The following is a 22427-nucleotide window of genomic DNA, read 5'->3' on the forward strand; positions in this document are numbered from 1 at the left end:
TCTGGACAGGCCAATTTTTCCATTCTTCTTGAGTCACGTTTTGACCTTACTAATCATTCGCTTATCAACACTGACTTTTTATAGGAACGTATGTGTATGTACATATTATTCTACTCATCACATATATGTCGATTATTTTTCTGTGACTGTAAATACTGACAAACGCTTGATTAAAGGTAGTTGTCGTACAAACTTTCTCAACTTCGCATCATTTAGCCTTGCTCTCTCCTTTTTGCTTTTCCGATCTTCCGTCTGGATCAACGATTTTATGAAATATACGGATTCGAAATTCATCCTCGTACTTGACTTATTTAATTCCGTTATTCACTAACGTGTATTAAGTCGATAATTATATACAAGGATTGGCGATACGTATATTATCAATAACAATCAACTGTACGATGTAACTGGAGTAAGATCCCGAGCCACTAAAAAACCACCATCCTTTGTTTTTTGTCGATTCCAAATACATGAGAATACTATCAAGACGTCTAACAGGTTAAGTGGTACATTATCTATTCTTACGACAAATAGACCGTTACACATATTCCCTCATCCTGACAGTCTGCTACTAAAATTAGGTGTGCAGAAGAGCTTAAAAGATTAGTATTTAACAATTCATCACGAAAGGTACAAATGAAAAAAATTTGCTCAGTCTGCCAGTCATAGAGGTTCTTATGAAAAGTTTATAGGTTGCTCATCTTTCGAAAGTGAAGCTGACATTTTCAGAAGCTAGATTCCATGGAGAATAAAGTACTGTAATTGCCTTCAATTTTCATGAGTTGGAGGTAATTACAGTAACTGAAGAAACTACTTTATATTAACAAATAAGTAGTAATAATGAGATCCAAATTGGAAATTTCATATATTTACTAAGAGCTCCACTTCTAATACACATGAAAAATCTAGTTCGTAATTGTTAGAACACCAGCAGTTTGTTTATGTGCGCTGAAACTTGAGGCAGTATTTTAACGTCTTCCAACCTGGCGAATGTCATACCTGTCAAAATTTGATTGCAAATCAGCTAGAGTTAAAGGTAATGTTTTTTAGTTTAGGGGTAAATTACTAATTCAGATTTGTCAACATTAAGTAAATTTTCAGTTAATCTGTGGTTCTTTTAGGGAGAAATGTATCTTTAGTTGTAAGAGTGAATACACGTTAATGCGAGTTTGCATAATAAGGCATTCATTCATCTACCCGCCTATTTCTCTTTTAATACTATGAGCTTTTTCTTCTCATATAAGTATTTTATGATAAAACCGCACACTGTTAATTTTATTTTTATTTGACCAATGTCATGTTCATATCCAACCCGCTAATATTTTGAATAGACCCTACTCATAAACTGGGTATGTCAACACAAAAGAACATTCAAGTGTTTGTGGAAAACCGCATCGTTTTAGCTGTGCTACATGCTACGATTAGTTCATTCCAAATACTTTCAATATAATTCCAATATGGATTTGGAATAGAAACCATTGTTTTGGTTATAACGAATAAAATATCATACCATAGTATAACGTTACTCATTGTATAACACCTCCAAGACGGCTATTGTTGATAAATCGCTCGCAACATGACTCTGGAAAGTCTTATTTACAAATAATCCTGTTAACTAAAGAGGTAGACCTTATTTTGATATTGTTGGAAATTTGCCATATACAAAAAATTTGGTCTAGTTGTGATAATTCTTAAGATGTAAATGTAGGTTCGGATTTTAGTACTCTTTTTGTGTTGTGTTACGACATACCTGTAGTTATTTTGCTATTCCTATCACCATGATAGTGTCAATCCAATATGGGTTCTGTTCAGTATCTAAAAGGTGAAGCCGAAAGATGACAGCTCTGCTAAGTATTGTCTTACTTAATACCTTCACTGACATTCTAGGGTGGATGCGGAACTTAGGTTTTATTATATTTGTGGGGGGTGTTGTATCAGGTACCAATCCAACAGTACCAAGCACGTGCCTTGTATTGTAATATTTAGACTAAGTCAGGGTGATTTTCAGTTGTGTTTCAAGTTGTTCTGACCTCTTTGCCCCATTCATTTGAAGTGGTAGTCCCATTATTATTTTCCATCCTTATGTACAAGTCTGCACTTAACTTTTCCAACTTTCCTGAACACACAGTTAGTTGCGACATGTTTGGTATTTTTAGTCATTACCAAAGTTGCTTGCTACATGCTTTTCCAGTGGTGTGTACTATTTGTTCCAGACTTTTCATAACGAAATAAATTTGTAAATGCTTCACTTTATAGGATTAGCTTTCCATCCTAAAAGACCATGGATTCTTAGCAGTTTGCATACAGGAATTATACAGTTATGGGATTATCGAAGTTGTACGCTTATTGAAAAGTTTGAAGGACATGAGGGTCCTGTTCGTGGCATCGACTTCCATGCCAATCAGCCTCTGTTTGTTTCAGGCGGAGATGATTATAAAATCAAAGTATGGAATTACAAACAGCGAAAGTGTTTGTTTAATCTGATTGGTCACTTGGACTACATAAGAACAACATTCTTTCATAAAGTAAGTTGTCTTGTGGTTTTCTAGTGACTTGTGTTTAATTTTTTTCATATAAAGTACTCAATTGTGTAGATTCTCTATTTCACAAATGGTTATTTCATTGGATTAATTGGATATTAATAAATGGTCTAAAACATCTTACTCTGGACTGTGATCAATTAGTGCACTGAAAACATTTAAATAACCGCTATCATACTATCCACACACTTTCTCATTTCTAGTAAAGCCTTTCTGGTGAACGGGGTACCAATCCTTTTTTCTTTGGGATTTAATCCAATACCTCCATTGTGAAGTGTCAAGAAAGCATTCACTTAGATCTCAGATACTCGTTTAGTGGATCGTAGTGATTCACTGTACTAGCCAAGTTAAATTAATGGAGCAACTGGGTTATATATATCTTCGAAAGGTAGTATCCGTCATCTGAAATATTCAGGTTTTATCCAAAGAAACTTGTGGCAACATAACGTTTCGACGTTAACAACTAATATTTTCTTAAATTTATTAACCCTGTATATGTTTATATATTCATCTTTAAACTAAAGTTTTCGCATGAAGAGTGATTTTACTTGGCTCCTTAAATCATTGTAGACCGAATAATTTCCGGAATTGCTAATCAAGGCTTTACAATAGACTTTTTTCACCATTCGACCGCTATCTTAGTACACAATCTTCGTAAAACGTTTTAGCAAACAAGAATGGTTGTTCCGTAGATTCTAATCGTTATTGACAATCACAGAAACAGTAATTTGTATAAACTAAGATAGGCAATAATATGAGGGAAATGGTACGATGGATACAAAGAGGGATGCTTATGAGCAGGAACTGAATAACGAGGCTGATTTTGCAGAAGAATGCAAAAGTCAATTTTGGTTAGTGCACAACTTTTCTCATAACAAGCCATCTCACTTTCCAGCACTGAATTAGATAATTTTCATTTAAGGTAAACGAAAAGGTAAGTCTCGACTCAGTGATTACTGTCTTTTCTTTGTGACCAGACGATAATCCTGGGTTGTTGCAGTTGCCTCATGGAATTCCTGTAGACTGTCAGGTACCTTAGAATATAGGCTACTATGATAAGAATAATTTTACCACCATTTAACATCAACTTCAGGAGATTTTGTGTTGTGTAATTTTCTCTTTGATTATCGACATCATTAAAAAATAGTAGTGAAAACATTAAAGTGAAGTAGTCAGTACAACAGGGTGATGTGTAGAGTGATCATGATACTCACTTGTGTCTGTTAATGTTGACGTTTGTTGTCACTTTACCTTACCATTAGAAAATTTACTAAGTGTTTTGTCTACGTAATCGTGAGCTGTATCAACGAGTCATGTTACTATGTTTTACCAGTGTATACTCATTATTGAATAGACTAAGTAATATACACGTTTGTAGAGGTAGAGTTTATGAGTATCCTTTTAGACGTGTAACCAAATCTTAAGGCAATTTCTATTTTGTCTCACAATTTATCGTATAAATTAGGAGTATCCGTGGATCTTAAGCGCTTCAGATGATCAGACAATTCGTATTTGGAATTGGCAGTCACGAGCTATAGTATCTATTTTAACTGGACATAGCCATTATGTTATGTGTGCTCAATTCCATCCAAAGGAAGATCTTATTGTATCAGCATCTTTAGATCAAACTGTGCGCGTTTGGGACATGTCAGGTCTGCGGAAGAAGAGTGTAGCTCCGTCGTCATTGTCAAGTATCGAGGTAATTAATTTCGGATTGATTTTATTAAATCATTTACCCAAATATTTAAAATTTCTCACTTTATACCACTTTGAGTTATTGAAAGTTATGAAGCACTCATTTCTTCATGATTAAGTGAAATTGAAAGCACAGTTGCATTCTATTTTCTCATACTTAATCTTCAAGTAATCATGAGCTAACTTTATAAAGGTGATTGCGTTCAGGTAACCTTATCGTCATAAAATATCATGTGGATCTAAAAATTAATTTCATGAACCATCCTTAGGAAACTCCAATTCCTAAAGTTGATGATCAGTCTTTTTGATACTTAAAAATATCTATTAACTTCAAACCTATTTGTTTGTTTTCTTACTACTTTTAGGACCACTCGCGACATTTCACAGGGTCCTCCGGTCCTAGTGTTTCGGGTTCAAATCTATTTGGTCCAAGTCATACAGAGTTGTTTGGAACAACTGAAGTAATTGTTCGTCATGTGCTTGAAGGTCACGACCGTGGGGTAAATTGGGTAGCTTTTCACCCAACTTTGCCAATAGTTGTATCTGCAGCAGATGATCGACTTATTAAAATTTGGAGAATGACTGGTAAGTTCACTTTTAATAAATTTTGCAGATGTATAGTAACACCTTGATAATACTATTCGACCCAATAATATTTTAATATATATGTAAGCACTCAGATAAGCTTGTGGTTCCAATATATTAACTGAAAATCGGCTAACAACAAGTAATTTAAACAAGTGGACCGATGTTATTAATAAAAAATATGTATAATAGCATTAGGTAGTCTAAATGACTTGTTTATTTAAGGTGGTACTAAATTTTTAAATACAAGCATAACATTTAAATAAATGAAAAACTAATTCTCCAGTCTCTATCGAGAAAGTCTCTGTACAAACTTGGAATTTCTACTATAGTTACCATTCAAAGAAGAAAAGGGTTACAATAGTGTCATTCATTGTTTTGGAGTTGGAGTTGTGAATAATTAGCTTGGTACACAAGCATATTAAATTATGACTAATGTATATAGTAAAACACATCACATTTTCACTGAATAAAAAATTATCAGTTCTTTTTTCATAGATTTTTAGTTTGCTTGTTGAAACGTATTTGTAGCTAGTTGTCTATATGCACCGCTAAGCTTAGGTGTAAGACCTTAGACGACAATGTTTTATTAATCTATTTAGTTCTAAATCGGCATAACCGTATGTTATATATCACAATATATCACCCACTGTAACACCCAAAGTTGGTGAGATGGGATCGTGAGAGGCCTTGAAGTTTTAGAGCTAGAAAATGTTACTAATTTGTCGAATTTGTTGTTGAGTTCCCAGAGATATTAAAAGTCAAGCGTTAGGGACATCAAAATTACTGAAAAGCAGTTCTAATAAGATGGTTCGGTAAATCGCATTGTTACGTAACTACCTATTCGTACTTTCTATTTATCTCAGCTTTTCCTTTTCTACTTTTCTCTATATTAATATGAGTCATAACTTGAGGGCCACTAATTATGAGTCCCATATTGTTCTTACTGTTATATATATATATATATATATATATATATATATATATATTCGTAAATTGTAGTGTTTACTTGTTAACTAGCTAGGAGTAGCCAAAATAAAACATTCCATCAGTTCGTGAAGTTGTCGACTATTGGTCTGCACCATGTTGATAGATTCAGACTACCTGATTGGGGTCTGCTCGACAGTCCTCATCAGTGGTTTAAAATGTTAAGTGAAGTGCCTCATTCGCATTCACGCTTTATCTTTTCCGACATTTCCAACTCTAGTATTTCTTCACACATATCTTCAATTCATCTTTTCGAACCGTATTCTCAGTGCTTAGTCTTTTTCTTTATCATCGCTACCACATTATTTCGGCTCTTTTGTTATTCATCTTATAATAATGTGGTATGTCTAGCGTACTTTGTCCGAGGCTGTATATTGATTATGATTGACTAATTCCGAAAGAGTTATGTTGTAGATATCCATTTAAATGTTTCTGACTCCAACAACTCTGAAAATTTTCTTACTACAGAATCAAAAGCTTGGGAGTTGGATACACTTCGTGGTCATTTTAACAATGTTAGCTGTCTTGTGTTCCATCCCAGACAAGATTTGCTACTTTCTGATTCTGAAGATAAATCTATCAGAATATGGGATTTAGCCAAACGAACTTGTGTGTCAACTATTCGTCGAGATTCAGATAGATTTTGGGTTTTAAACGCTCATCCAAAACTAAATATATTTGCTGCTGGTCATGATACAGGATTTGTTGTTTTCAAGTTGGAACGTGAGAGACCTGCATTTACAGTATATAAAGATTATATGTTCTATGTGAAGCTTCCTCATTTGAGACGAGTTGACTTTGCCGTTACCAAAGATGTTCCTGTTATTCAATTACGAGAGTAAGTTTTTATGCATATACATATTTTGACATCATTCTAATAATCTCATCAAATTATATTTAATCCTGTTAAACATATCATTCCGCACAATGCAGGTGTATAGGTTCAGCGCTCAGTCGAACGGCGAGAATTTCACGTTCAAGTACTGACATAAATTCATGAGTTTTTATTTTAGATAATTTTTACAGTGAAGTAATATCATCAACAAGAATGTGAATTATTCATGACTGATGGATGTGATGGAATATTCTACGGTTTGACGATCTATGTTCATCAACTTGTATATAAGAAATATTTCAGGGTTTTATGCCAACCACTTAATAGTCCACGCAATATCTAATCAATTAAGACCACATTGTAACTTGATAGAATTTGATCAGCACTAGAAGGACGAGATAAACATGATATTAGTCTCTGTCTAATGGTCATTCAGTGATTGTAAATGACATACTTATTTTCGTAGAAAGTATGAACGTAAATTTCAAAATTTGGCTACCTCCATTTGTATTTTCATTGAAGATTTATCTACGTTCTTGGTGTTATACGACATGAAATCACTAAATAATGTAATGTGTTCAAGTCACTAATTAAAATTATAACTACAATTTTCTTCTGTTCCGCACCTACTATTTTTTTTATACCCTAGTGTCTTAGACTTAACCAATTACACGTTTAACCTGCACCATTCACCTTGAGTCGACCCAAGTCGTTCTCTATCTCTTATCTCGATCCCAAAGAGAAGTCGGCAGCTAACCTCTGTTGTGTTATATTTTCAAATACATGTGGGTTTGTACAAACATACTGGACCACATCACATCATAAAATGAAAAATCACAATTATACGTTATCAACCCAAAGTGGCTGTAAACAAGGCAAGTTCAGAATAACTGACTAGTAATAAAATAGGAATAAGTAGTTTAGTAATGGTCAGTGGGTTAAATGGGAACTTGTGATAAACAGAATATATAAACGCCGCAATCCAGTTACTTGGTTATTGTACAATAAAAATATCCATAATAATAATCATCCCTAAATTAATTCTAGGAGCTAATATTTCTTCACTCTTTGTTCTGATACATCAATTGGCCTTACGTTCAATAAAATAGTACTGTCTTGATAACTAACTTGATGCAGTACTCATTTTCGTGTTCCGTTTTTATCGTATGGAGATTGTTCATGTACAATTTCATAAATGAGAATGATTTGAACCTGTCTAACCCGACAATAGTTACTTAGTAATATAAAACGGAAGTTATCAGTTTCGTTTTTTATCCTTTTAATAGAGGTCGTGGTCAAGCTGTAAGTGTTGGTTACAATCCAATTGAGAATGCCATGTTAGTCTTGAGTCGGCCGCGTCAAAGTGAACTAAACTCATCAGCTAATATCTCTATAACAAGTGGAACTAGTATGGTCTATGATTTGTATATGTTACCCAAAACAATGGGTAGTAGTAATATTCAACCGGAACATGTTGAAAGTCGATCAGGTAGCGGAATCGCTGTCGCTTGGATTGGTCGTAATAGATTTGCAGTTTTAGAAAGTTCTGGATCAGTAAGTAGTATTTATTTTCTCGTTTTTGTTTATTTTTTATGTTCTATTATATTGCTTTTAGTAAATACTTTAAAAATGTAGTGATAGCATCATTACAATACGGAGTTGTGTAACAATTTCTAGTCCTAGATGACATACTTTTCATTGAATAGTGACAACAACAACATAACTGAGCGAACTTTCACACTTTGATTCATTAATAAACTTCTATTAACATTTGTGAATATTATAGGTCTGAGTGAGTTATTTATTGTTTAAACTGAGTTCTTAATCTTCATCAATTAAATCATTTGGTCCTACTGTCAAATTGAAAACCACTTTTAAAAATTAATTTCTCATTGATAAGATCGTTTCACAAAGAGCTAGAAATTTTAGTCTTCAGCTTACTTCGTCATTGTCTGTAACGCCAGTTGTTGTTTCGTATTGAGTCGGAAGTTATTACCTTTGATTTATTTTATATTTGTCAGTCAGCAATAATCATCAACATAAGATACGAAATGAAATTGAAAAACTGAATAGCAACGGAATGGAAATAAGAATATAGCAGCACTGACAATGAAAACGACTTGACATTGGCAATAGTGTTCAGGAAGTCAGAATGAAAAAGTACGTACGAAGGAAGACTGGAACTTAATATTTAGAGGCAGAGTGAATGCTTCTGAACTATTTCATTCAACAACATTGGTGGCAATCATCCCTCGGGTCTCAACCAAGTAGTTTACATTTGCCAACATGGCTCAGATCAGCAGTCAATAACTTTATGAACTCCGGTTACGTTCAGATATGGATTCTCATAGCTTTCTTTCAACATACTTTTACACTGGCTAACATCGCCAGGCGACATAGGAACTGGATATGTAGACAGAACATATGTCAAATCGTTTCAAAATCTCTTCTTAAATGACTATCATATATGACATTAGTTTCCTATATGTTAATTGATTTTGTTTATTTTCTTCCTTTATCAGATTGTTATAAAAAATCTTTCAAATGAAAATGTTAAAAAAGTATCTTATTCTGGTGTTGATCAATTTTTCTATGCTGGAACTGGTAATTTATTAATTCGTGATTCTAATGGAATCAGTCTATGTGATGTTGCAAATAAACGTACTTTATCAACATTGAAACATATCAAGGTAAATGTTTTCTGTTGATACTTTTTCTATAAATTTTTACCTTTAATAAATAATTCGGTAATATCACCACATCGTGTTAAAATATATAACAATTTTTAAGGGTTTGAATTCAGCTAATGAGTTTTTAATTAAGACGAGATGCGTTTCCTGAATTCCATTCCTATCCACAATCCATTTCTTCTTTGAATAGATTGGTGATAAATTGTTTTACCCTAAGACTAATTATATTCTGGTAATATAAAAAGAATCAAAACAAGACATAGAAAAAATGGATTGGATCTCAAATGTCCAACTGCTTTCTTTCTATAGGACTAACCTTAGATAGACGACCAATAAAAGTCAGGGATCATTGAATAGCTGTTTAATCCTAGTGCTTGACTCTTCATCAGTGCACGTCAATATCACTAGGAATTGAACACGAAACGGCGATCGCTCAACGTAAGCAGCCTTTCTATATAGTTCAGTTAAGCAGTCGTGCTTCCTAAGGTTAAAGCGTAATCATATACTTTGATAAAGCCTCACATATCCAATGTTTGTACCTAAGTTATCCATACAGTTGGAGAAAATCCGATATATTTTCATCTTATCAACTTTGGTAACAAGACAAACTCTGGTTGTACTATAAACTAAGTTATTTACTTTTTATATACTTTGGTTCATTTTAGTACATTCGTCATGTTATTTGGTCACCTGATGGTCAATATGTTGCTATGTTCACTAAACTATACCTTTATTTATGCGATCGACATCTGGAAGTCAAAGCTACTGTACATGAAACTGTTAGAATTAAAAGTGGTGCTTGGGAAGAACATGGCGTTTTCATCTATACAACAAGTAATCATATTAAATACTGTCTCCTAAATGGGTAGGTCACCATCACTAAAATAAACTATTCTTCCAATCCTTGTAACTTCTGTTCCTAAATTGTGTGTGTATGCTATGTTCGAGATATTAAGATATCACTTGGGACCGACGAACGAAGCGAAATTCAACAACACAACAACAGGACAAGCTAAGCTATTACTCTGTGCCGCAGGCCTTCTAATTACAGGGGGGAAGACCCTGTTCAGCCGGGAAAGTATATTCTACAAGCACACAACTCATGCATATATATATGCTTTAAAAACGTCACAAAATAGCGTACTAAAAGAGGAAATGAACCAATGACATTTAGGGTCCTTCCAGGTGGGAAATAAACTGAAGGTAAAAGTGGGCGATTATGGGGCAGAATTGAGAAATTCAAATCCCCATAATAAAATTACAAAAATCAGGAGTTTACCAAGTAGTTTCTTGAGATCTAGCATCCCCAACAGTGTTTGGTATTAGCTTGATTTTATCACTCTGGAAACCTTTATTCTCATCCCGAGATAGATATGTAATTAGATCTAATAGCATTAAAGTTGGTCATTCTAAGGTAATTGTATTGGTAGTGTCTTAATGGAGACCGTATCTTGCACTTTTCGCTTTCATAGACTGATGTACATAAAGACATGTAGACTTTCATAAGTGTTTTACTATTTCGCTGACAGATTTCTATAGCTATCACCTTATTTTCCTACTGTTATTAATTTTTTCCTAATGCAATTTCTAATCCAGAAGTTTATTAATTTCTGTCTTCTTTCCATAAACTGCTAAACTCACATAGTAAGGTCATGGACTATGTTGGAATAAATGGTTCAGGCGAAATTAAACCTTTAGAAAACCTTATTCATTAGGGTTCTTTTTCTAGACCGTTTCACTGGGCTTGGAAGTCAATTCAACCTCTTTATCAGTTAAACAATTCCCTTTGTCTTAGCAAATGTATGGAACTTTCAACTCCATTTAAAGTGGTTCTCATAAACGTAGTAGTGAGTTTAGAATAACTCTCACCTAGTGGTAATACTGTTGTTATTCTAACCAGAAATGATTGTTTTATTTTCGATGATGCATTGTTTATTTTATTTTTCTACATTTTTATTTACAAGTTATTTTCACTAAATTGGAAGGTAACAATTGTTAAATCATATCATTTAATATTGTGTTAGAATAATTGGACTCACATTATTTTTTTTTAACGTAGGGATTATGGAATAATTCGAACACTTGAGTTACCTGTTTATATTACACGTGTTCGCGGCAATTCAGTATATTGTATAGATAGAGATTGTTCACCACTTGTATTCACCATAGATCCAACAGAGTTTCGTTTCAAATTAGCTCTAGTTAATCGTCGATATGAAGAAGTGAGTAATCATGTGTTAAGTTATATCTATTTAATCTTTTTATTTGAATTAACCAGAGAAACCATTTAAAAATTAATATATCAATTAATATGATTTACTTTGTACCAATCCTTCAGAATCTGTTAGCAAACAGAATCCTGCTTGTACGCGTAAATTATAGATTCTCAGAATAATACATGGACCACTTATAGACGAAGATGAATATCTATGACTCTCTTGTTCTCCATAGTTATCTAGCTAATACTAACTTTTAACTCAAACTACCAAGCAATAACGTTTTGTACGCGTTTGATAAATTGAACATATTTCACGAAGGTTTAGGTAATATGCTCTGAAGTGATTCCTTTATCTAACAATGCTGGACCATTATTTATCCAGTTTTACAACACTTACTAAAAAGGCAACAAAGCTTCCTATCTACTACCTTAGAAATTACCTAGTTTCACCATTGTGATCTTTTGTGAGTCATTAAACGAAAGACGTCATCTTGTCGCCCTTTTGTTCTGTCTATCTGCCATAGTTTCAAGTCTCTCTGTGTTGTAAATCTTGTCATGTATTCAATTTTTTGTAAAGTTATGTTCAAATGCGTCAATATGACAGTTTGTACAATAAATTCTATTTCATTATTTAATTATTGAGAAAAATTCCTATTCATAGGTTCTTCATATGGTTCGTAATTCAAATCTTGTCGGGCAAGCTATAATTGGTTACTTAGAAAAGAAAGGTTATCCAGAAGTCGCACTACACTTTGTCAAAGATACACGGACAAGATTTTCATTAGCTATGGATTGTGGTCAATTAGATGTTGGCTTAGAAGCTGCTCAAGCATTGGATGATAAAGCTTGCTGGGAAAGACTTGGTGAATTAGCTCTGAAACAAGGTAAACTACAGTTAGTCGAAATGACTTACCAACGAGTTAAAAATTTTGATAAACTCACATTCCTATATTTGATTACTGGAAATTTGGAAAAATTAAGAAAAATGATGAAAATTGGTAAGTTGGGATTTTTATTTTGTATTTCTTGATTCTTGTATTACACTCATACATTCACTAATGAATACTAAGTTTCAATAATAATCTTAAATTTCAGTGGTTACATTCTACAGTTAACTATTTGTAACAAAACTTCCGTAGGTAGGTAGGGTAAATAAGAAAATTAATTTTGAATTATCCAATTATTACTGCTCTATACATAAAACGCCTATTAAAAAGAACTATTTAATTCATAGATTACTTTCCTGGTTGGTTACTATTCGATTGGTACTTTCATTTTTCCTGCACTCATCCATCCATCCACGGTAGCAATGATATGAAATATCAAGGTTAGGGGCGTCAGATAGATTAGAGTTTTTTTAGCTGTTCTATTCTTAAACTTTAATTATTAAATGAATGTGTTTTCCCTGTTGTTGTCAGTTAACTATATTTAATAATGAGTAAATGATTAGTTAAATTGACCGTACTTTTTATGGTAGTTTATGGTCTGTTTATTTTTATGGTTTTCCTTCATCCTCTTATGATAAACACTGATTACAATCACCACTAATTTATTTTTATTTTTGAGGGAGCTCATTTCATAATATTGATATTGTGGTAAAGCTAAACCTAATCTATCCAATTGAGCATTAGTGGTTACCATTACTTACCTCTAAACTTCTTGGTTTTATGACTTTTGTTTAAACACATAAGCTTTGGTTCAATGGGCCAATAAAATATATGTACGCCTTACAAAGTATTTATTATTAAATTTGTAGTTTTCTTAGGGGGTCACTCTCGGAGCCTTTGATCTAGAGGTCTGATCCACAGGGTGAGGGGGACAACGCTAGGAGATGCAGTTGCATGGTAGCCGGTGACCAAAAATAGATTTATATGCCATTTGTTCCCTCACGATCCTGGGGCCCGTGTCCGCTATTGATTCACAGTCAAGATTCTCAGACCCCTCTAGGTGTATCCTCCGTACATACCAACCTAGCTTAAGCATCAATAATCTTTCCATCCTTTCAATTTCGTGAGCAACACCCCAGCCTCGAGAAAGTAGTCAGTAGGACTTCTCGGGCATTGGCTACATACACGTGGCCATATGTGAGAGCATTCCGAGAGGGAGAACGGTCTCTCCTCACCCTTGACCGTACCAGGGCATTTAAAGGCATTTCATCAGTAGAATAAATAAAAAAACGTTTTTGTAACAAGTTCTTTTCTTTTTCTTTTGTAGCTGAAATTCGAAAGGACATATCAAGTCATTATCATATTGCATTACTTTTGGGTGATGTTGCTGAACGTGTAAAACTACTGCGTAATTGTGGACAGAGTAAGTAATAAATTGTGGAAAACTTTCCAATAATTTTTTTCAATGAAAGTAATCAACTAAACTATTAGTATGTGTCATGCTACAAAACGTCAGAAGACCATATCTTTCTTGATTACTTCATATTCACCATTGAACTACTCAAAATATATCTTGAAAGACTTAAACACATTTGTCGGTTTTCAAGGTATAAGGAATTTCATGTTGCAGTTGTTGTGATCTCTAGACTCGAGGATTGTTAGGGCGCGTGGCCGAAGGTCTTGGGTTCGGCTCCCGCATGTGGTTTCGCGGATGCTTGCTGCTGAGAAGTCTCATACTAGGACGGAATGCCTGTCCAGTACTTCCACGTTTTTAATGGTGGTCTGAGTTAGATCATTTCATGACTTGAATGAAATATCCAAATTGTTTTTATTCACTCATTATACTTTAATTAGTCATGAATCGTAGAAATTTCGGTCAGTCATATGAATCAATATTTGTTTCTTATAAATAATTCCTTGTCGTTTGATTTGGTCGTGTATATATTGCACTAACTAAACTTCTCTACTTCACAGTCAGTGAAACTTCTTCGCACTTTTATTTGATGCACATATATTCTGATACAACTGTTCACTAAAATGAATATGCTCTATACAAAATAACAATGAAAGAAATCAATCTGGGAAGGGGAATACAGTCAAAAAAGCGAATCAGAATGTTACTTAATTGTAGATACAATTCAGGGAAAATTTCTTTCAATTAAGGCAGTTACTTTCGTTTTTTTATGACAGCAGGATCGCCATTAGCTGCTATTGTAGACCACGTCTGGTCACATCTTTCATATCATAGCTTCGTGTCACAATACACTCTAAACTCCATAAAATTCCTCTAATTAAACTTTTAGAAACTACTTTTTTTTCAACGTAACCAAAGGAATGTGATAACTTGCAACCGTACAGGTCATGGACTAAGTTGGTAAATATGTAGTTGTAATGCGTGTACGTGTAAGAGAGAAAAAAGGAAAGCGGGCACATGTGTTCTATTAGTTTTATACGCAATGCTATTTAGTTAATGTAAATATTTATTGTCTTTCTATAGAACCACTTGCCTATCTTACCTCTGCTACACACGATCTTCAACAGGAAACTAAAGAGTTGGAGGAACAACTCACCGCATTATCACTACAATCTGTACCGGTTGATTCAAATGTTTCTTTTGTACCAGAAATTGATCCAAATGCTAGTTTAATAATGCCATCACCACCTATCCTTCGAGCTGATAAAATTACTGAGGGGAAACCTTCAGAAACTGATTGGCCTCTTCTAAGTATACAATTAGATTTCTTTGAAACAGCAATAGCTCAACGTCGAAATGCTGCATTAAAATCAAATAATAAAAATGATGAACAAGATAACAAAATAATTGGTGCTTCTGTGGCATCAGCCAGTTTACTTTTAGACACAGAAGATGTACCTGAAGGCGCTTGGGGAAAAGATGCCAATCTTGAACTTGATGGTAAATTTATTATGTTTTTTGTTGTAATTTTATTGGGTTCACTGATCTTTCTTTACTCTAAACTACATCAAATTAATAGTTTTCTGTTTATTGATTTGTCATGTAATCAAGACAATAAATGTTCTGGAAGTTATTCAACTTATATTGTGCTATATATTGAACTTTTCTATGTATATGGATTTTCATAAGATTCGTGAGAAGTAAGAGACCCTCTTTCTCACATGAAACAAATAAAAATAAATTATAATGTAGGAGGTAATCGTGGTTATAATCAATCTGAGACACAGTACATTGGCGTATGTAAAGGCCTGTACTTACTTATATCTGTTACCCTCGTGGTGGGCCATAGGCCTCCCACCAGCATTCTCCACCCAACTCTGTCCTGCTCAATCCTTTCCAGTTGTTATTCATCCTTTTCATGTCTGCTTCTAATTACCGGCGCAATGTGTTCTTTAGCCTTCCGCTTTTCTGTTTCCCTGCAGGATTTCGTATTAGAGCTTGCCTCGTGATGCACTTTGGTGATTTCCGTAATGTATGTTCTATCCTTTTCCAACGTTTTTTCTTGATTTCCTCTTCAACTGGAAGCTGGTTTGTTCTCTCCCACAGTAGGCTGTTTCCGATGGTATTCGGTTAACGGACATTGAGTGTCTTGTGTAGACAATTGTTTATAAATACTTGTAACTTTTTGATGATAGCTGTAATAGTTCTCGAAGTTTCAGCTCCGTACAGTAGGACTGTCTTAACGTTCGTATTGAAGATTCTGACTTTGGTATTGGCTGGTAGTTGTTTTGAGTTCCAAATGTTCTTCAATTGTAGGAATGCCGATCTTGTTTTGCCAATCCGTGCCTTCATATCTGCATCGGATCCTTCTTGTTTATCGATTATGTTTCCCAGGTACGTGAAGGTGTCCATCTCTTCCAGAGCTCCATCAAGTGAGATTGGATTGGTGTTCTACTTGTTGTATTTAAGGATCTTGTTTTTTCCTTTGTGTATGTTGAGGCTTACTGAGGCAGAGGCTGCTGCTACACTAGTTATCTTCATCTGCATTTGTTTGTGTGTATAGGATCTAAGAGCCAGGTCATTTGCGAAGTTCAATTCTTCTAATTGACTCCGAGCTGTCCATTATATTCCTTGCTTCCCCTCTAATTTGAAGGTCTCCGTAATCCATTCAACTACCAAAAACAAGAGAAAGGAGGACAGTAAGCGGTCTTGTCTGACTCCGATCCTTACTTGCAGTGAATGTCAGCTGTACTCCATGCACAACTTTGCACTTTAGTCCGTCATATGAATTCCGGATGATGTTGATGATTTTCCAAGATACACAATAGTGTCGAAGAAGCTTCTATAAAGTCCTCCTATCCACACTGTTGATGTTACTATTTCCCTAATAAGTTTATGTTTTCCTGTTGTCTATATTTAAAAATGATTTTTATCAGCCTCTGTTACCATATGGGCTACTCGAAGTAACTGCTAACTAAATATATATATATATATATATATATATATATATATATATATATATCACACTCCTTGGACAAGTTGATGAACGTCGTAATTCTGTATCTTATTGGATAACATGTTAGTATTTGAAGCGGTAATTATTTAGTTCGAATCCTATTATGAATATCGAACTACTAAACTATTTTCAGCTGCATCAAAATACACATCCTGAATTCCGCTGTTATCTGCTATCCAATAAATTTCATGAAGAGTATGACTTAGTCAATATAGAACCGGAAAAAATTATTTCTTAGTTTCGAGTAGTCCCTACTAAGTTAGAATTATAATTCATTTTCATAGTTTCTAAGTGACGAAATGGTCTTGACTAAACCATCTCCTGGAAACAGTGAGTTAGCTTCAGAATACAACTAAAGTTCCAGTGAGAACTGCGGCAAGTAGCGTTCAACTATGTCATGTATGAGACAGTTATCCATCTCAGGCAATGGTAGATGGTCGCAAAATGTCGTGGATTCGTCGAAGCTCGACATCTACACCACTGGGTCCCTGTTCAGGGGTCTAGAAGTTGCTAGGGCTCAATACCGTATAGTGGGTTCGTGGATGCTCATTGCTGAGGGTTGTGCATACTAAAACGAAATAGTTGTCCATTGCTTCCAGGTTTTCAATGTTAGTCTCATCAGGATCAGTTCATGTGACTTAGGAACTATGAAAATTCTATATTCTCTATAAAACCCCATAGTGATTTTAATTCATTGTCAAAAATTTCGTCACAACGATTAATATCCAAAAATCCTTCTTTTCATGATTAGAAACAAATGAACTCGAAGATGAATTAGACATTGGTAGTGATGCAGTAAATTCAAATGAAACTGGTGATAAAAATCCAGAGGATGGTGGTTGGGATATTAGTGATGCCGATTTGGAGTTGCCATCAGATCTTCAAAATTCCAATGCGGTTTTAACAAATAAAAATGAGAATGTATATGTTGCTCCATCACCTGGTCGACCTAATAGTTATTTGTGGAGTGAAAATTCTAATTTACCAGCTGATCAAATTATGGCTGGAAATTGGATGAATGCAATGCGTCTACTCAATGCTCAGGTAAATTTTATTGTCTTCCTTTTTATGTTTCGTCAAATTGTATTTCATTGTATTTAGAGTTTTTTTCGTTAAAAAAATGGTATACTTAATGTTTTCTCGTTTACAAACACTCAAAAATTTTGAATATCCCTACTATCTAGTTAAACATAATGTGGTTTTTGTAGATCCATAACTATTAGCTCTTTCATTAACCAACCTAACCACTCTTATCGATTAGTATTCTTCAGACACTTTACTTCGCTCAACTGGTCTCCGAAATAATCGATTTCTGATTGACCTGAATCCCAAGCCGCCAAAGATTCTTCAGTCTTCTTTGTATTCTCACTGTCCAAAATCTCAACATTTTCTCAGTTGAATGTGTGTTCACAAATGTCCATGTTAATTTGGTATAGGTGAAGATATTTCATGGCATTTAACAAATAGTTGATATACACGCATATCCGACCGTGTGTTTTTTGATAACATTCAGTTTTTCTTTTATTATTTCATCTTTTTCTCACATAATAAAATAAGAATAATTAAAGTATTTTCTCAATTTTCAGGTTGGAGTTGTCAACTTTGAACCGTATAAAACAATTTTTATGAATTTATTCAGTGCATCTCGTATAATGTGTACGGCTTTACCATTGGTACCATCACAATTTGCATATCCTCAACGCAACTGGTAAATTTATTCATTCCACATATTAATTAATTTATCTATTTTGTATGTATTTGTTTTATTTCCTTACACATTTCACTATTCATCGTTTAATGTTCAAACATTTCAATGAATTAATGTAAATAATTATTTTCAATAGCCACTGTGAAAATTTTGTATTAAATTCACAATATATTTAGTGGAATGTATAAAAATAGGTTATCTGAATGACTGCTATTCAAATACACATTGTTACATATGTATACGTGTATCAAACACTAAGGCTTTATTTACATTTATCACTAATTTTAACAGTTGAATTCACGAGCCGATCTAAGCTAGACCACCATTAAAAACCTGGAAGCACTGGACGGTCGTTTCGTTCTAGCATGGAACTCACCAGCATTCTTTAGGTTTATAACTTTTATTCTACTCATATTACTGTAACATTTTATAATTTTAAAATATATTTACATTAATGTGTTTACTAGGAAGAAGATTTCGTCAACATCTGCTTTACCAGCTCCTGTAATAAGTTTAAATGAATTAATAACTCGTCTACAAACGGCATATCAATTAACAACTAAAGGAAAATTTCAAGATGCTATCAATCGTTTCCGAATAATTTTATTATCTATTCCATTATTGGTAGTTGATTCACCATCGGAAGAATCCGAAGCTCGTAGTTTAATCAATATTTGTAGAGAATATATTGTAGGTTTATCCATGGAAATGACACGTAAATCTATGCCAAAGGATACAATAACTGAACAAGTAAGTCGGAATACACTTCACAGTATAATGTTTTTTTTGTAAATTATGTATTTTGTAGTTTTGCATAGTGTGTTTAGAATGTTCAAATTATATAAATATTTGAGCCAGATTTTCATTCAGTTCACAAAACTGACGCATTTCTCGAGTTATTCAAGGAGTTTGTTAATGGTAAATATTTAAACATATTATTGTCGGTTAATGTTTCTAATGTCTTCAGAAAAATAGCTATTTCCACCTAAAATTATTTAAACAGAAGTCATCACTTAATAGTAATTCTATTAATAAAAATTACCACATAGTCTGACATAGCACTCACATAGCCACGTGCACACAACCACTGCCAAGGAAGTCCTACTCACTGCCTTCTCGCGGCATTACTGTTGTTCACGAAATTGCGAGGACGAGAAGCGAATGTTCGGCGTTTTAACCGGATTGGTGGGTACGGAGAGTTCACCTAGGGGAGTTGGGAAACTCTGATTCCAAACTAATGGTGCACATGGGCTCCAGTATCCTGAGAACAAATGGCATATGAAACTATTTTTGGACACCAGATACCATGGGAATGCATCTAACATTGCTCCACTGTCTTGTGGATCAGACCTTTAGGTCAAAGGCTCGGGATGTAGCTCCCTAAAACACCACCTGCCTCGGTTTGTGCATCCGATCCCTCAAACAAATCGAGTGATTTGTGGGTCGCATATCTATTTGATGCCTCCTTGTACCAATGTTCATGTGTTTAAATAAATATAAATAAATAGTTTAATATAATATTATTTATCATCAATATTTATTCATTTATTTGATTAGATTCATAATGCTGAATTAGCATGTTATTTTACACATTGTCGTTTGGAGACACCACATCTTATATTAACTCTTAGAACAGCATTGAATTTATTGTACAAACTGAAGAACTATCGATCTGCTGCAACTATGGCAAGACGTTTATTAGATTTGGCACCATCACTAGAAGTTGCTCAACAAACACGTAAAATTTTACAAGCATGTGAATCTGTAACACCAAATGAAGATTCGCATGCATTAAGTTATGATCCTCTAAATCCTTTCGATATATGTGCTGCTACTTATACTCCTATCTATCGGTTAGTGAAAAAAATTATTTTTCTCTTTAGATACTTCTTGATTATAAATGTTTTTTGTAGTTCTCCTTTGTTGGTTAGTAATCATGAATTATATTTTTTGCAATCTATCACAATCAAATATGAGTAACGTAAATCCCTATAGTATAAATGTCTACCAGCACAGTAAAAAAAAGAAACTACCGCTGAGTTGAGAAGCAAAAAGAATAAGGTAGTAATATGAACTGTAATGAAAATCCAAACATAAGAACTGCGGTGTTAGCGAAACAAACGAGAACCAAGTAGAAATCAAGGAATAATGTTCAAGTAGATATTTAGAAGATAATAGAAAATAAATACGACAAAGATCAATTCTATACGAATAAAGGTATCTTTAATCGTTGATAGCCACTATTCTATGAAAGGCAAATAGGAACTTATTGTAGTTTTTCCAGAAATAATTGTCATTTCATATTTTTATTTCGATGTATCTAATGTTAAGAACGTGCTTTCTTGTGAAATGAATCAGTAGATTATATCTAAACATTGGACGATCCAATAGACATCTTAGTTCACTAAGTAAATAAAAGTGTTGATTCATCTATTTACTAATCTCTGAAGATGAACATTTAACTTTTTCTTTGATTTATGACATTTGATTTTCTACAAGTTATCTGCAGTTTTGTTTTTCATGTATTTTTTCAGTGGTAAAGATTCTGTACGTGATCCTCTAAGCGGAGCATACTATGTACCAACGATGAAGGGTCAACTATGCCGTGTAACTGGGGTAAGCAAATATACAGTTCATGTGATTCTCTCTCTCTCTCTCTCTATATATATATATATATATATATATATGGCTTAGCAAAAATCCATTTCTGAGCATCCCAACTACCAGTTTGATCATTTGTGAAATAAAGGTAAAGAACTCATAAGAATGGATCATCACTTTTTAAATTCCAGTTTAAGAAAAATTGTAACACTATTATAAAATAAATCTCCTTTTACTTATCAACATATCCATCAACATCATATGAATTGTTTTCTGAATTAGAATAAGTCAAGCTGTGACATACAAGTTAATTAAAAATTTTATGAACTATCAAGTTGAGCAGTAAATTAGCCATCTTTGTTATTCAATCTGTAAGTAAGGATTTATTTATTCGATTTGTGATTCCATCTATGTGCTCATATATATTTTTTCTAGTGAAAATTAACATTAGTACAATCATCGCTGTAAAATCGTTAGGTGCTTTATCATATCTCTCAATCTTCTTCGACAAGTAATGTGTAGGTTTGAACCCCAGCTTCATTTATGACAGGTTACGTAACTAAATAGTATCAGTAGTACTCAAACAACCAGTATGACTTTAAGTCCATTACATTAATCTGCAGATGACAAATAAGTTTACATCGCATAACACCAACCTTTTTCCAAAATGGTTTTTTTAAGATCTAGAATCATGGTGCTACACAATTTTATCGTATGATTTCAATTACTTATTTTTTTTAAATCAGTCATTTTGTTATTTATCTTCTACAGGTTACAGAAATAGGCATTGAACACCAGGGGTTAGTAATTCGATCAAATCGTTCTTAATAATTTGATGGTCTTTGATCATCTACATGTTAGTTTATAATAATGAATGAAATCGGCCTGTATGTCTAAATGATTTGATAATCCCTCATTTGTGCTCTGTGATCATTTCTCTCCTATCATCTTTTTGTTTTGCTCTTTAATATAAGAAACTGTGTAATTCATTTTTGGTTTGGTCTGTATTTGCAAAATAAAAGTTTTTTTAAATATTTATTGTATACTACTTTTTTTATGCGATAAAAAATTGTAGTTTATAACAAAATTTAACGCTTTCTCTGTTCATTAAATATACCATGTTGGATGTTGGCAGAAAATTTAAGCTGATAATAAATAACTAAATGGTGTCAAGATCATAAGAAATGATTATATCGAAGATATTAGGTTCTTACTTTCTGCTTGCTTCAAACAATCAATTGTAAGACATAC

General features: G+C 33.5%; 1 protein-coding gene across 1 annotated transcript; it reads left to right on the top strand.

Annotated features, from left to right (window-relative positions):
* Window positions 1-976: 976 nt before the first annotated feature.
* Window positions 977-22198, top strand: MS3_00010294 (uncharacterized protein). Its single transcript, XM_051218654.1, has 18 exons — window positions 977-1036; window positions 2257-2525; window positions 4006-4239; window positions 4601-4820; window positions 6276-6645; window positions 7929-8196; window positions 9165-9332; window positions 9998-10197; window positions 11392-11554; window positions 12212-12548; window positions 13765-13860; window positions 14935-15351; window positions 17619-17911; window positions 18454-18575; window positions 19043-19325; window positions 20133-20428; window positions 21110-21191; window positions 21948-22198. The coding sequence occupies exons 1-18, from the start codon at window positions 991-993 to the stop codon at window positions 22002-22004; spliced, it is 3921 nt and encodes a 1306-aa protein (XP_051070294.1). The 5' UTR covers window positions 977-990; the 3' UTR covers window positions 22005-22198.
* Window positions 22199-22427: the final 229 nt, after the last annotated feature.

The sequence above is a fragment of the Schistosoma haematobium genome, chromosome ZW (genome assembly GCF_000699445.3).
Source record: "Schistosoma haematobium chromosome ZW, whole genome shotgun sequence".
NCBI lineage: Eukaryota > Metazoa > Platyhelminthes > Trematoda > Strigeidida > Schistosomatidae > Schistosoma > Schistosoma haematobium.

Excerpts from the sequence above, each read along its gene's own strand:
- MS3_00010294 (XM_051218654.1), top strand. The coding sequence starts at position 991 with ATGTCATACCTGTCAAAATTTGATTGCAAATCAGCTAGAGTTAAAG. Across the intron at positions 4,240-4,600 it reads CGTCATTGTCAAGTATCGAG|GACCACTCGCGACATTTCAC; the intron begins GTAATTAATTTC and ends TACTACTTTTAG. Across the intron at positions 8,197-9,164 it reads TTTTAGAAAGTTCTGGATCA|ATTGTTATAAAAAATCTTTC; the intron begins GTAAGTAGTATT and ends TTCCTTTATCAG.